General features: G+C 42.3%; 1 protein-coding gene across 1 annotated transcript in view; it reads right to left on the bottom strand.

Annotated features, from left to right (window-relative positions):
* The window catches only part of CRADD (CASP2 and RIPK1 domain containing adaptor with death domain), a 62,224-nt gene extending 55,511 nt beyond the window's left edge, over positions 1–6,713 (bottom strand). Inside the window, exons 1-2 of the mRNA XM_070755836.1 lie at positions 6,356–6,713; positions 335–633 (exon numbers count right to left, since the gene is read on the bottom strand). Coding sequence (XP_070611937.1) covers positions 335–633; positions 6,356–6,543 — 487 coding nt within the window. The 5' untranslated portion in view covers positions 6,544–6,713. The remainder of the gene's footprint in view (positions 1–334; positions 634–6,355) is intronic.
* Between the last annotated feature and the right edge of the window lie 9,060 nt (positions 6,714–15,773).

The following is a 15,773-nucleotide window of genomic DNA, read 5'->3' as shown; positions in this document are numbered from 1 at the left end:
ACAAAGTTACAGCCATACAGTCATACATATACTGCTCAAAAAAATAAAGGGAACACTCAAATAACACATCCTAGATCTAAATGAATGAAATATTGTCATTGAATACTTTGTTCTGTACAAAGCTGAATGCCCACAACAGCATGTGAAAGTGATTGTCAATCAGTGTTGCTTCCTAAGTGGACAGTTTGATTTCACAGAAGTTTGATTTACTTGGAGTTATATTGTGTTGTTTATTTTTTTTTTTAGCAGTGTATTATGACATATTAATTCTAATGCAATTTTTTGATAGTAAGAACTACATTCTCAAACTAGTAATTACTTAAACAAATCTTACCCACAGAAGTCATTAGCATAGCTTCATTGCGCTTTGATTCAACTTTTTCTCTCACCCATGGAAACTCTTGTAAGGATTCTAGAAAGGCTTCAAACGCTTTAGGCCCTCTGGTTGGAAGGATATCAAGAAGTACCAAAGTTTTCCGTTGGTTAGTAACTTGGGCCCTTATTTCTTGCACGTGATTGTCCGTTAGAATTTCTTCTTGATAAAGGTACTGAATGATAAGACCCTCAACCAGCAGGTCTGCACACAGCTCCAGGCGCAAGGAGCGCAGAACCTGCTTGTCTCTGGCATCCATCCTGAGAAAGACAAAAAAAATATGTGAGGGGCCAACATTGAAGACATCACTTTGGAACCCTATCCATACACATTTGTAAAATATGGCTCATTATTTATGATGAGGCATTATAATCAACGAAGCAGTGGAAGTGATATGCCGGTGTCTGGAGGCTGTTGGGGCCTGGATGGGTGTCAACAGACTCAAATTCAACCCTGATAAGACGGAGTGGCTGTGGGTCTTGCCTCCCAAAGACAATTCTATCTGTCTGTCCATCACCCTCGGGGGGAATTATTCACCCCCTCAGAGAGGGTCCGCAACTTGGGCGTCCTCCTCGATCCACAGCTCACATTAGAGAAACATCTTTCAGCTGTGGCGAGGGGGGCGTTTGCCCAGGTTCGCCTGGTGCACCAGTTGCGGCCCTATTTGGACCGGGAGTCACTGCTCACAGTCACTCATGCCCTCATCACCTCGAGGTTCGACTACTGTAATGCTCTCTACATGGGGCTATCTTTGAAAAGTGTTCGGAAACTTCAGATCGTGCAGAACGCAGCTGCGAGAGCAATCATGGGCTTTCCCAAAAATGCCCATGTAACACCAACACTCAGCAGTCTGCATTGGTTGCCGATCAGTTTCCGGTCACAATTCAAAGTGTTGGTTATCACCTATAAAGCCCTTCATGGTACCTGAGCAGGGTATCTACGAGACCGCCTTCTGCCGCACGAATCCCAGCGACCCGTTAGGTCCCACAGAGTGGGCCTTCTCCGGGTCCCGTCAACAAAACAATGTCATTTGGCGGGGCCCAGGGGAAGAGCCTTCTCTGTGGCGGCCCCGGCCCTCTGGAACCAACTCCCCCCAGAGATTAGAATTGTCCCCACCCTCCTTGCCTTTCGTAAACTCCTTAAAACCCATCTCTGCCATCAAGCGTGGGGGAACTGAGACATCTCCCCCTACCTATGTAGTTCTAGTGCATGATATGACTGTATGTATGTTTTTAATATTGGGGTTCCTCGCTTTTAGATTTTTAAATGTGTAATTGTTATCTTAGATTTTAATTATTAGATTTGTCAATATATATTGTGTTTGTCACTGTTGTGAGCCGCCCCGAGTCTGCGGAGAGGGGCGGCATACAAATCTAATAAATAATAATAATAAAATAATTAGTGGGGAAAATGCAGGCTTGCCTAAGATTTTTCATAATAGAAAAATTATGTTCCATGTTCCTATAGATAAGAAGCCCACCAAAACGTGACATTTAGAATAGAATAGAATTCTTTATTGGCCAAGTGTGATTGGACACACAAGGAATTTGTCTTGTAGCCATATCTTTGGGAACTAGAACTTCTAGCATTAATGGGTGTCACCTAACTTGGATGTTTTTTGAATTGCAGGTTCCATGTGTGTGTGTGTGTGTGTGTGTGTATGAGTGTGCGTGCAAGCGCATCTGTGTGTATGTAAGGCATATTGCAAAAGAACCAGAGGACTCCCTTATTTGTTTACAAATTACAAAAATCATGTGGTTTGGTTCTATAACACAATGTTGTATAAGGCTAATTAATTGTAGTTTAATAATAATAATAAATTAATAATAAATATTATTGTCATTGTCAATACAACGAATTGTCATTGGCAACGAAAGTCGTGTGACACCCAGAGACCAGTCCCACCATACATAAAATCAGAATAGGTAAATTTAAAAATAGAATTAAAAATAGGAAAAAATAGAATAAAATGTCCCACCCACTACAAATTTCCCACCCTGAACCACTCAACCATCTACATGACAGACCAAGTAATATTGTCCAACAGTTCACTGGTGGTGACCCTTTAGCTCATTGTTAAGTGAGAGTATAGCTCTGGGATAAAAACTATTCAGGAAACGTGTGGTCCGAGTTCTAGTTGTTCTGTATCTTCTGCCAGAAGGCAACAGTTCAAAAAGATTGTAAGCAGGATGAGAAGAGTCTTTGAGAATGTTATGCACCTTCCTAGAACAGCTAGATGTGAAGATGTCATCCAGGGCGGGTAGCTGGAGCCCAATGATGTTCTGGGCAGTTTTAATAATTCTCTGTAGAGCTTTTTTGTTCACTACAGAGCTGCTCCCATACCATATGTCAAGACACTCTCAATGGTGCTGCGATAGTAGGACAACAGTAGATGCTGAGATAAATTTATCTTCCTGAGCATTCTCAAGAAGTACAGCCTCTTTTGTGCCTTCTTCACAAGCATCTTAACATTCATAGTCCTCTGAGATATAAGTGCCCAGAAATTTGAAACTACCAATCCTCTCCACCTCCTCACCATTTATGTGCAATGGTGAATATACATCTTTCTTCCTTCTAAAGTCAATTATCAGTTATTTAGTTTTTTTGGTGTTAAGTGTAAGATTGTTTTCTTTACACCATAATGTCAGCCCTTGTACTTCATTTCTATAAGCAGACTCATTGTTCTTATTAATGAGCCCCACCACTGTCATATCGTCTACAAATTTAATAATTGCATTGGTGTTACACAGTGGGGTGCAGTCATGTGTATACAAAGAATAAAGGAAAGGGCTTAGCACACAACCCTGGGGGGCTCCTGTGCTTAGTATCTGAATGGAAGAATGATGAGATCCCATCCTTACTGACTGTGGCCCATCTGTCAAAAAATCCTTTACCCACAAACAAGTTAAACAACCAAAAGATTAACAGTTAGGTTAAGATAATATACTGTACTTAATATATTAAAAAATGTAAAACTATTGTGCTGCAGAACAAAGCACCCACTTCAAACATGTATTCTAAGGGTGTTTAGGGTCATACATAGATCCCCAATTTTTTAATTTTTGCATTTTTAAAAAATCCAATGCTTTATTTGGAAGTGTGTTTATCTATTTCCCCAGTGAGCCTGAGAGAAAAAAGACAAGGTAAAACTAAATAGACAAAATTTTAAGAGTATAGCTGTCTGAGGAATTCTGGGAGTTGAAATGTACACATCTTAAAAGTTGCTGAGATTAAGAAACACTAAACTATAGGAATGATGGGAAGCAGCCTTATCTGGTTGGTCTGACCATGACCATCAGTTATTTGTGAGCGGTCCCTAAACATAAACAGATTTCAAAATATGCCCATTTGCTCCAAAAACTCAGGCAGCTTAGGACAGTGCACAAATCCAATTATTATCTAATGCTCATCTCACTTAACCTGTATTGCAACACATTCAATACTTCTGAACATAATTTTCTGTGAAAAACAGCTAGAAATTCAGCTGAATTAAAATACAGCACTATTTTGACTGGAATTAGCTGAACAAGCTTCATCTTCTAATTTGTTTCTAGCTTTCCGTGCACACGCACACACACACACACACACATTACAGACAAAAAAATGGAAACACTTTTTGGCATAATGTTTGAACATGTTCAAATCAATCAAAACGTGACATATTTTAATATTTTTTAAAATTCTGTTATTTGATATGTTTTTTAAAACTACCTTTTTTTATAAACAGAAATTTAAGGAAATTGTTTATAACCTTCTAGAAATGGCAGACCTCTCAGACTTTCAAAGAGGCCAAATTGTTGGTGCTCGAATGGCAGGCGCTTAATTTAACAGAAAGTGCCTAAATGTTTGGTGTTTCAAGAGGTAATGTCTCAAAAGTAATGACTGCTTTTGAAAGAGAAGGGAAAACGTCCTCAGCCAAGCACAGGTCTGGTCGAAATTCGAAGTTGTCTGAGAGAAACCATCGGACTCTAAAGCGAATTGTTAGAACAGATCGCAAGACCACAGCTCTTAAAATCACTGCAAAGCTCAATAGACATGTACAGAACCCAGTTTCCACAAAAACTGTTCGAAGGGAGCTTCACAAATCTGGATTCCACGGAAGAGCTGCAATTAGAAAACCTCTGCTCTCAAAGACAAATGTTTCAAAGCGTTTAGAGTGGTGTAGAAACCACCAGAAATGGTCCCTCGACCAGTGGCAAAATGTGATTTTCTCTGACGAATCATCGTTTACCCATTTTCCGACCTCCGGCCATGTTTACATTTGGAGACAGCCAAAAGAATCATTTCATCCAGACTGCCTTCTCCCAACCATCAAACATGGCAGGGGTTCAGTGATGATCTAGGTTGCTATTTCTTGGAAATCTGCCAGGCCATTGATTTCCCTTCATGGAAGAATTAACAGCCATCACTATTTAGGAATTTTTGCTGACCAAATTCATCCTATGGTTCAAGAACTGTTTCCAGAGGGGGATGCCATCTTTCAAGATGATAATGCACCAATCCATAGAGCAAGAATTGTTAAAGAATTGCACCAGGAACATTCTAATGAAATTCAGCATCTCATCTGGCCACCGCAATCACCAGACCTCAACATTATTGTGCATTTATGGTTGATTTTAGAGATTCAAATAAGAAGACGATTTCCACCACCATCGTCTCTAAAAGAACTTAAAGGTGCTTTAACTGAAGAATGGGATAAAATTCCTTTGGAAACAATTCACAATTTGTATGAATCAATAGCTCGGAGAATTGAGGCTGTATTTGCCACAAAAGGTGGACCAACACCATATTAAAAGATCTTTTGATGATTTTTCAAGGTGTTTCCATTTCTTTGTCCACCCCGTATGTAAATAGCAAACATCTTTTTAAAATACATTTTAAATAAAATCTTGAGAGACTGAATTACTAGCTGTCCAAGGCCATGGATTAGATATGCCTGCCCTAAAAGGTTTGGGATTGGGCAATTTGAAAGACAATATATTTCCATGGGTGCCTCAGTTCACCTAGATCTTTAGCACAGATTCTGTTCAATGTCCTTCACTGGCAGAAACCTCAATATGTCAACCACTATATTATTATAGCAACAACCTTTAAAATTCTGTCTAGCTATGTCTGGAATGCCTTAGAAGAAGCACCCAAGTGTCTTCTAAGAAACCCGTGAAGTTAATCCTAATTTTGTCAAAACTGTCAGTTTTATGACGCAATGTAATACCATCCCACTGAACTTTGCTTTTCCATAAATTGACGTGAACCACTTTACGAAAACTACCCAAACAAAACCTGTAGGATTGGAAGATAAAAGTAGACAGACACTCTAAGGGAGTCTTAGAATTACAATTAGAACAGTAAGCAGTACAAAAAAAATAGCAATCGGAGAAAAAATAGAAGTATTAAGCTTTTAAATGATCTGGGTAATCATGTAAGTACAACATGTTTACATTTCTTGTAACACTTTTTGTTTGCAAATATGCATCTATATTGATTTTTAATTTTTTTGTATTGGGTTGTTTTTATCTGTTTGTTGTGAACCACACAGAATCACTTAGATGAGATGGGATTTATCGTTTTTTATGAAATCCAGGATAATATGGGATTTTCCTTACACACCCTTCTATTAATGAAGTGAGAAGAATTCCAGGTTTTCTTATTTTGCCTTAAATATATTTTTGGACCGCTGTATCCACGCTCCAATCATTTTATTTTGGATAATCCTTTGAGCATTTTTCAGACATTGCTATTCTTTTCTCTTTAAAATTATGCATTCAGCAATAATAGTCAACTTACAACCGAAAGCCATTACTTGCAAAATGTAATTCAATAATTTTTCCCCCCAAAAAAGTAAAGGTAGCAGAGCGTTGTCCCTGAAAGAAAAACTGCAGAGAAATAAAGTTGCAGGTTTATACAAAGCCTGTATAAAGCCTGGCACAGTCGTCAGCACAGCAAAAAGAACAAAAAAACCTCCTGTTATTTTAAAGTACTTACAAAACGAAGCGAAAAATGCTATTTATTAATTCGAGGCGTAATTCTGAACCGCTCTCCCCGCACCATTTTTCCAGGAGAGAAAATCGCGAAACAGGAAGTACTCCTTTCTCACATTTCTTACGAGCGACGGATCTCGATGAAAGGCGGGCGCTTGAACCAAACTTGCGCGACGCTACGAGTTTTTGCATTCTTTTGCCGCCATTTCGCCTTTCGCGTACAAGCTGAGAGGAAAGAGCGGAGCAGTCTGAAATCGGAAACGTTGTTTCTGTGAATAGCTACGCCGGTTACTCGTAAAACCCGAAAAGGATCAGAGACTTTTATTTCAAATCTTATTACGAGCAAAACCATGGTAAAAGCCACCTGAATATATCGAAACTACAATTCCCAGAATTCCGTGAACCATGCTACGAGTTGTAATTGCGTGAACTTCGTAGGAGCTAGAAAACCTTTCTTTCTTCAAATTGGAACAATAAGAATCTATGCTGCTGAAATTCTGTATTATTACCATATACGTATCTGGAATGAGTTGCAATTTAACTTTTTGGTATTTATTGATGAAATACATTAAATTGTTAAATCAACATTAATATATGAATCTAAAACTTCCGAAGCTTCTAGGGCTATAGGTATTGTTGTGCTGCAACAATCAGGATGACACCTAGATGGCAGTACTGTAAAGTGATTTTGCATCTTTGTTGACATCTTGTGGTCCTCTGGAGTTATGCAGCAGCAATATGGCAATTCAAAAAGCATCAATCCAGTGCTTAATAAGGTGTGGCCATACCACACATACACTGTTTATCATTATGTTATGTTTTATTCTAACAGTTGCTAGAATGGACTGAGAAGTATTGTATTTGTGACTCAAAACTGAAACTTTGGTAGTATTCAAGAGATGAAATTCAGTTTTGTGTTAGAAAGGTTATAAGAACACAATGAATCATATTTTGGCAATGTTCTTAAAACAAGAAATTAACATCATTGCTAAGGAGATCTATATTAAGAAATTAACTATATTTAGAGCCCATTTTTTGAAAAATACCGTAAGAATTATATGGCATGGGGGGGAGGCCTCAGAATTCTAGAGATGCTTAGGTGGGGCATGGCCAAAAAAAGATTGGGAACCACTGATTTAGAGCCTATAATGATTGTGATGTTCGTCCATTATGTTTGAGGAGGACTTTGACATCTAATGGGTTGTGGGCTGTACACGATGTGTCTGCAGGTGGTTGGTAAGGCCTGTATGGGTGCGAAATGTTCTGCTACGTGTTGGGCAGACGTGTGGCTACCATTGTCCCAGCATTTGCATTTGCAGCCCTGGCTTTGCGGAGTGCTCGCTTCTCTTCTGCTCTGAATGTTTTTCTGGCCTCAAATGTCTGGCAGCCTTGGTGGATCAGCATGTTGGTTGATCTTGTGCCAAGGTTTTCCCAGGAAGAGGAGGTGTCGATATTGAGGGACTTGAAGGAGGCTTTTGACTTGTCTTTGTAACATTCCCTTTCTCCCTCATGTGATAATGATTGTATATATTGTATGATTTATATATTAACAATATTTTTGAATTGCCCACAAAGAACAAAAAGACTTAACTAAATACTTAACAATAAAACATCACAATTCCTCCCCCCACACACACACAATAGAATAAAATAATATCCCTCCAACATATAAAATACAGTGAAACCTTGTCTTACGAAATCGCAGCATCGCAAAAATATGGAAGTCCTCAAAACCCCACCTCCGGACTTCCATGTTTTTGTGATGCTACAATGTCACTGAGGCTCCCCTTGCTGGGAAACCCCACCTACAGACTTCCGTTGCCAGCGAAGCACCTGTTTTTGCGCTGCTGGGATTCCCCTGCAGCATCGCAAAAACACAGAAGTCCGGAGGTGGGGTTTCTCATGGAAGGGAGCCTCAATAGAATCCCAGCAGTGCAAAAATGGGTGCTTTGCTGGCAACGAAAGTCCGGAGGTGGGGTTTCCCAGCGAGGGGAGCCTTCGGCTGGCAAAGTCCAGTGGTGGGGCATCCCAGCGGTGGAGGCTTGGGTTCGTAAGGTGAAAATAGTTCGGAAGAAGAGGCAAACAAATCTTAAACTCCGGGTTCGTATCTCAAAAAGTTTGTATGACGAGGGGTTGGTAAGACGAGGTATCACTCTATATTGAAGAAGAAACAGTGGCAGAATTAAGCTTTAAAAGTTTGCCTGCATCAAATAGTTTTCACTTCATTGCAAAATGCTGTCAATGGGAGTTCAGGATAAGATGTTCCCGAGATCAGTGCTGTGGAGAAAGTCTACTTATCCATGAGAGAGTAGGGCTTTAAATATGTTTCTTCAAGATGTTCTGATAGGATGAGTCATTTCGAAGAAGACACAGAAGGAAGCATTTGCCAACTTGATGTAGGAAGGTGGCATAGATGTTTCTAGAGATAGCACTGCTCAATTTAAGCGTGCCAGAAGTTTTGAGTCTGCTAGAGAAGATCAGAAAAGCTGAAGAAGATCAAACTAGACTGACTATATTTTCTTGATGAGACCAGGAGAGGATTGAATGAGGGATCTGTGGGGGATCAGGGGGATCTGGCAGGCAAATGAATATTATTATCTGGAAGGTCCGGAGGAGAAGGAGTGTGGATTGGATTTGTCAATGAAGGGACTGTTATGTAAATTGTGGCAATTATTGGCTTATTGAAAGGTGTTGAGTGATTAGTTGAACGAATCTGATCCAGCAGGGTCAACAGAAATGCTTTGCACCAGCAAAGGCTGGTGAAGTGTGTGATGGTTGGAACCAATGTTAGCCCCTGGAAAAAAAATCAATGAGGGCTCAATTTAGTACCATGATGAGCAAGGGAAGCAGAATGGGGGCACTATTGAATAGGTATTGCAAGAAATAGTGGGCCTCCATTATTCCTATAGACCAGGCATGTCCAAACTGCAGATCATGGATTTCATGCAGCTCCATAAAATCATAAAAAATAAAGCTTGTTATTTATATACATTAACTATATTATTTATTTTATGTGTCTCAGGATAATTCATATTCAATCAATGTGGCCCACACAAGCCAAAAGGTTGGATACTCATAGTTATAGAACCTGTTTCTAAGCCATTTGACCCAACCCTGGGTATAGGAGGCCAATTTGTTAGGCAATTTGGTTTCTGGTTTCTGTTAATAAAGCCATGTCTGTGAGCAATAACCTCTGGTTTGATAGTAGATGAGCATGTACACCAGAGACCAGAGGCTGGGCAATAACTGGGGGCTAGCCCAAAGGAATATACTGTATAACCATTTCAAGTACTGCAGCACAGATGGCAAGGCCAAAGAGATTGCCATGACCATGCGTGAGACTCTAGCAGTGATGGAAACTGCTTCAGAGGTAATGTGTAAGGGTGTCTTTGCATGGAATTGTTCTACAGAAACAAGGTAAGGTTGCTGGTGATATAGCAGTACAGTAATACCTCGTCTTACGAACCTAATTGGTTCCAGGGGGAGGTTCGTAAGACGAAAAGTTCGTAAGACGAAACATTGTTTCTCATAGGAAACAATGTAAAATCAATTAATCCGTGCAACGGAAACCCCCCCCCCCGCAAAAAACCGCCGCCGCCCAGCTGTCACCTTTTGAAACAGCCGGGGGTGCTTCCCAGCGTCCTCGTGAACCCGAACGCCAAACCTGAACTTCCCAGCGTCCTCCTGAACCCGAACGCCGAACCCGGAAGTTCGGCAAAAGTTCGGGTTCGGGAGGCCGCTGGGAAGCCCTGCCGCCCGGCTGTCACATTTTAAAACAGCCGAGGGCTTCTCGGCAGCCTCCCAAATGCCGAACCCAGAAGTTCGGGTTTGGCATTCAGGTTCAGGAGGACGCTGAGAAGCCTGCCGGCTGTTTTAAAAGGTGACAGCCGGGCGGCGGGGCTTCTCAGCGGCCTCCCGAACCCGAAATTTTGTCGAACCTCCGGGTTCGGCCTTCGGGAGGCCGCTGGGAAGCCCCACCGCCCGGCTGTCACCTTTTAAAACAGCCAGGGGACTTCTCGGCGGCCTCCCGAATGCCGAACCAGGAAGTTCGGGTTTGGCATTTGGGTTCAGGAGGCCACTGGGAAGCCCCCCGGCTGTTTCAAAAAGCGACAGCCGGGCGGCGGGGCTTTGCGGCGGCGGCGGGTTCGTAAGAAGAAAAAAGTTCGTAAGAAGAGGCAAACATTTTCTGAACCCCGGGTTCGTATCTCGGGTTGTTCATAAGACGAGGGATTCATATCATGAGGTACCACTGTATTCTTATAGAAACTCATGGATGCTGTTAAGAGTATCCAGGACATCAATCTCCATGCCTTAGAGCAGAGGTTGCAAGGTTGGCTCTTCTATGACATGTGGATTTCAATTCCCAGGATCCCTGGGCTAACATGATTTGCTCAAGAATTATGGGAGTTAAAGTCCACAAGTCATAGAAGAGCTAACTTTGCCTGCCACTGCCCTAGAGGATGGAACTGCAGTAATTTTTATGAGTAAATGGCCTCCATGGCCACTCTAGGATTGCTACAAGTAATTATGATCCCATGCACCTAGATAGGTACATGCCATGCTACTTGTTACTTCAAAGACATTTTCTGAAGATGGAAGGTGGTGACATCTTTCCTTTGGCTTGGTATAAATTATGGATGTCCTAGATCTCCATGGATGACAATCTCTAGAATTTTCCATCCCTATAATCCATTGGATCCAGACATTCCAGAACATATTTGGTAATTTTTTTTTGTTAGTTAGTAGGCATGTTTTGTCTGATTTGGTTGATTACACATTATTTCTTGAAGTCAGAGATTAGTAGATTGTACCATGAGATTGTTCCTGCAATCTCTGTATAATTGTCAATCCTGGGTAGCAACTTGATATGTGCCCCCTTGGTCCTGTTAGATTCCTTGACAGTATTCAGAATCATGGAATGTGGTCTCTTCTGGATTGTCTGCCCAGTTGGGAGTTTGAGACACCATTTTATAGTGAGTGGAACCACTCCTGTTTAAGCAGCCAATTCCTGTCAGTAGATCTAGGAGGGCAGCACTCAGGTTAATAGCAGGTCCTTTGCTGTTTAACATCATATGAAACTGCTTGGAGAAGTCACCCACTCCGCTTTTCACAACAGAATACCTTATGCCACCAGACTTGAAATTTTGGATCTGGAAAATTTAGAACTACGCCGCCTTTGATCTGACCTAACTGTAGCACACAAAATTATCTGCTGCAATGTCAAACCTGTCAATCAGCTTCAACCGCAACAATACTCCAGCCAACAATAGATACAAACTTAACACAACATGGAGTGAGGTATCAGTATTCCAGCAACATTCAGCTAAAAATTGCCATCTCAATCCAAGCTAGAAATTCTGTGGAAACCTGAACCAGTACCTAGAGACTATATGAGATGAAATAATATTAAATTAAAGCCAAAAAATTAAATTATGGAGTTCCTAGTCATTAATAAGCATCTGGGCAATACATTCATGTCAGTAATTTCTCTGGATAATACTATGCTTTCTCAAAGGACTTACCTTGCAAATTGGGAATCCTTCTGGACCTTGTTTTATTTAGTTTGTCAAGCCTATATATGATTACAGGCAAAGTATAAAAATGATTGTGAATACATAAGATGTATAAGCATGGTTATGAGTACATGAGATGATTACAAATACATTAGGGCAGGGATGGTAGGCACACTTGTGCGCTTATGCACGCTCCTTACTGACCTCTTAGAAATGGGGTGATGTCAATGGTAGACAGTCTAAGATTAAAGGTTTTTTTTGGGGGGGGGTTGGAGAAGAAACTACAGGCTCAGGTAAATTATTCCAGGCATTGACCACTATGTTGCTGAAATCATATTTTTTGCAATCTAGTTTGGAATGGTTTAGGTTACGTTTGTATCTATTGTGTGCTTGTGTATTGTTGCGGTTGAAACTGAAGTAGTCATTGACAGATAGGACATTGTAGCAGATAATTTTGGTGCTACACTTAGGTGAGATCAAAGGCGTTGTAGTTCTAAATTTTCTAGGCCTAACATTTTAAGTCTGGTGACATAAGGTATTATGTTGTGAATAAAGGAATGGGGGACTCTTCTTGTGAAATATCTCTGGACATTTCTCAATTGTATTCATGTTTGATACATATACAGGTGGGGGACGCAGTGGTCTAGCAAAAATGGAGCTCTACCCCAGAGCACCCAATTTGCACCGAAAGATGTTGAAGAAAATGCAGGGCATCCTGCATAAGTCACGCCCACAGTGTGGTAGTAACATTTTTAGTAGCCCTTCACTGGATATATAGTATGGTTTTCAGACAGATGGGCTGTATTCGAGAATTGCTCTAGCAAATGTTTTATATGCTCTGCTTAAGAGTACAATGTTACCAGAAAAGAAGCACGGAAGATTAGGTTAACCACTCTTAAAGCCTTTTTGGCAATGCTGCTGCGGTGGGCTCTGACATTTAGATAATTTGTGATGAGTACCCCAAGGTCCTTAACTGAGTGAGGATCATCAACAAGGTCATGATCATCTAGTTTGTATTTTGTGTTCTTATTATTTTTGCCAGTGTGTAAGACTGAGCTTTGTTGATTGAGATTTGCAGTTTGACCATTCTGATACACAGTCAAGGCCTTTTTGAAGGATAGCAGCATTATCAGTGATGTCGAATAGTTTTACATCATCTGCAGGTACATGTTAACAGAACTTGTAGCTCCTGCTTAAACACAAAGTAGAGGCCATGGCTAGTGGATTCAGGTATGAACCTACTTATACCAAAGTGCCCTTAAGATTTCATCATTACACGTAGTCCTTACCTTACAACCACAGATATATTTGATCCCCTTCCATCCCTTCTCTTAGAGAATAAAAAAATTCTAAGGCAATAAAAGCAGCAACATGCTGTGGTTTCTAATTAGCTCTTACTGCTTTTTGTGTATGTGTATGTGTATGCTTTTTAAATTGATTGGGGCATTCTATAAATAATATAAATACTTCCCAGCAGCTTGCCTGCTGCATTCTGTACCAGCTGTAGCTTCCCAGGGATCTTCAAAGGCAGCCTTGCACAGAGCTGTACAGTTCAGTATGTTAAGAATCAACAATACTTCACTGTAGAGTTAAATTTCCTATTTGAAAAATAAGGATTTGTTTCCAAATAATCCCTTAAAGAATGCTGTAACGGTGTTGATTTACTAAGACGGTGGCTTGAAAGTTTTCTCCTTGCTCATTTTAAAATAAATGGCAGATGATATCAGGACAGGGGTGAAATATTACCGGTTTGGGCATACTTGTAGCAGCGGCTAAAAACCATCTCCCCAATTACAAGAGGAAAGAAAATACTGAAGAGCTTCAAACAGTCAGCCAATCTTGTGATAATTCTCCAAGCACTACCAAATCAGGGGTGGGTTCCATTTTTTAAAATTGCTGGTTCTGTGGGCGTGGTTTTATGGTCATGTGACTGAATAGGCACAGCCAACTTGATGTCACTCATGCCTACACCCTCAGTCGCACGTGCCTCACCTAGCCACCCGCACAGAACCTGCAAACATTTATATTTTGCCAGCTGGCAAAGAAGCCTCGCTTTCTCTGCTGCCGTGGCTGCTTCTGAATGGTCCAAGCCCCCACTATACACACACACACACACTGTGCTTGACCTGGTATCACCCCAGAAGTAGCAGCCAAGCAAGGGAAGGAGAGCAACCGGAGAACAAAGCGGGAATGGTGGCAGCCAAATTCGCTGTTTATTCCAACAGCCGAAGACGGAAGAGGCACCTCTTCAGTCCTTAGCTGTTGCAAAGAAGTGGCAGCTATGGGTGTTCTATGTTCTCCTTTGTAGCTGCTTTGTACCTTGTTTGCAATCTACTCCAAAGGGAGCTCAGATTGTGGTGACATTCCAACTTTCGCTGCCTTGTGGGTTCTGAGGTTGACCCAGCAACACAGGTGTATTTCAAGGTGCATAATCTTCTGGGCACACAATAGCCAGAGAGGGAGGGAGGGCGGCCAGGTCCTCCCAGGCAGTTGCTCCCCACTGCCATTCCCAGAGGGGCTCATTTTGCCTGTAGATTCTTCACCCACCAAGAGCCGACTTGGGCTTCCTGACCCCACAAACAGGCAAAATAAATGGCAGGCAAGGGGGATCTGGCATCGGGCTGGGTGGTAACTAGTTCGGACTGAACCTGGCTTCCCTACTGGCAGAGGGAAGAAGCCGGGAGGAGGTAGTCACGTCAACAGCTCAGTCTTCCACCATCTTCAAGCAGAGCTCTGGTGGGGCTTGAATCTGCATTGTAGAAAGACTCCATTCTTGGGGTGCGGCACTCCAGGTTTCCTCTGGAGAGACCACCCACAACCTTCCTACAATTCCGGGGACATCTTTCTTGGTCTGCCGGTGCTCCTTTGTCTCTTCCCATGCCCAGGTGGGGGGAAAAGCACCTCAGGGTGCTGTGATCCATTTTCCCCAACTGGGAGGTTTCTCCCCAAGTGGCAGCATTCTTGGGGGACGATATTTTGCCCAGCCTAAAATTTGCTTCCAAAGCAAAGAATGGAGAGGCTTTTTTCTTCCTCGCCAGTGAGCGAAAAGCTAGCAGGGCTGGGGGGCTGTGGGCCTGGGATTCGGGGGCATAAGTTTTGCTCCTTGGAGCAATCCTTGCAGAGTAAAGGAAAAAATTCCCGCGAGTGCAAGAAGTTGTTAATTGCCTTGCAATCCTGAGAGCAAAACCTCCACCCCTCGAACCCCAGGCCCCAGCAGGTGGATCCGCTGCCCGGGGCTCCAGTTGCCCAGTGCTCTGGCTATGGCTCCTGTGGTCTTGCCCGCCATTCTATTCACCTGTTCTTTGGGTTGGGCATCCCAGCTATGATCAGCTCGGCTCTGTTTGGCTTGGGCTGCTCCTGTGCCAGGGCCAGAGAGGGATGGACCCTGCTGGCTGGCCAGCTTTTTGCTCACTGGGGAGGAGAAAAAACAAAGCTACTCTTTGCTTTGGAAGCAACTTCCAGGCTGGGCAAAACATTGTCCTCCAAGAGCTCTGCCGCTTGGGGACCAGCAGAGCCTCCCGGTTGGGGAAGATGGATCACAGCATCCTGAGGTGTTTTCCCCCCACCTGGGCATAGGGGGACCAGGAGACCAAGAAAGATGACCCCAGCAATTGTAGGAAGGTTGTGGGGGTGTCTCCAGAGGAAGCCTGGAGTGCGCACACCCCAAGAGTGGAGTCTTCCTACAATGCAGATTCAAGCTCCACTGGAGCAATGCTTGAACATGGTGGGAGACCAAGCTGTTGAAGTGATCACCTGGGATTCGGGGTGGGTGGGTGGTTTTGCTCTTCAGCTCCCAGCCCTGGCACAAGTAAAGAAAAAACTTCTCGTGTGTGCAAAAAGTTGTTAATGGCCTCACACTCACAAGACGTTTTTCTTTACTGTTTAAGGTTTTCCCCTGCACACAATGGC

This window comes from Erythrolamprus reginae, chromosome 6 (assembly GCF_031021105.1).
Source record: "Erythrolamprus reginae isolate rEryReg1 chromosome 6, rEryReg1.hap1, whole genome shotgun sequence".
In the NCBI taxonomy this organism is placed as follows: Eukaryota; Metazoa; Chordata; class Lepidosauria; order Squamata; family Dipsadidae; genus Erythrolamprus; species Erythrolamprus reginae.
The sequence above is the reverse complement of the archived record's forward strand: the minus strand, read 5'-3'. Positions and strand labels throughout refer to the sequence as shown.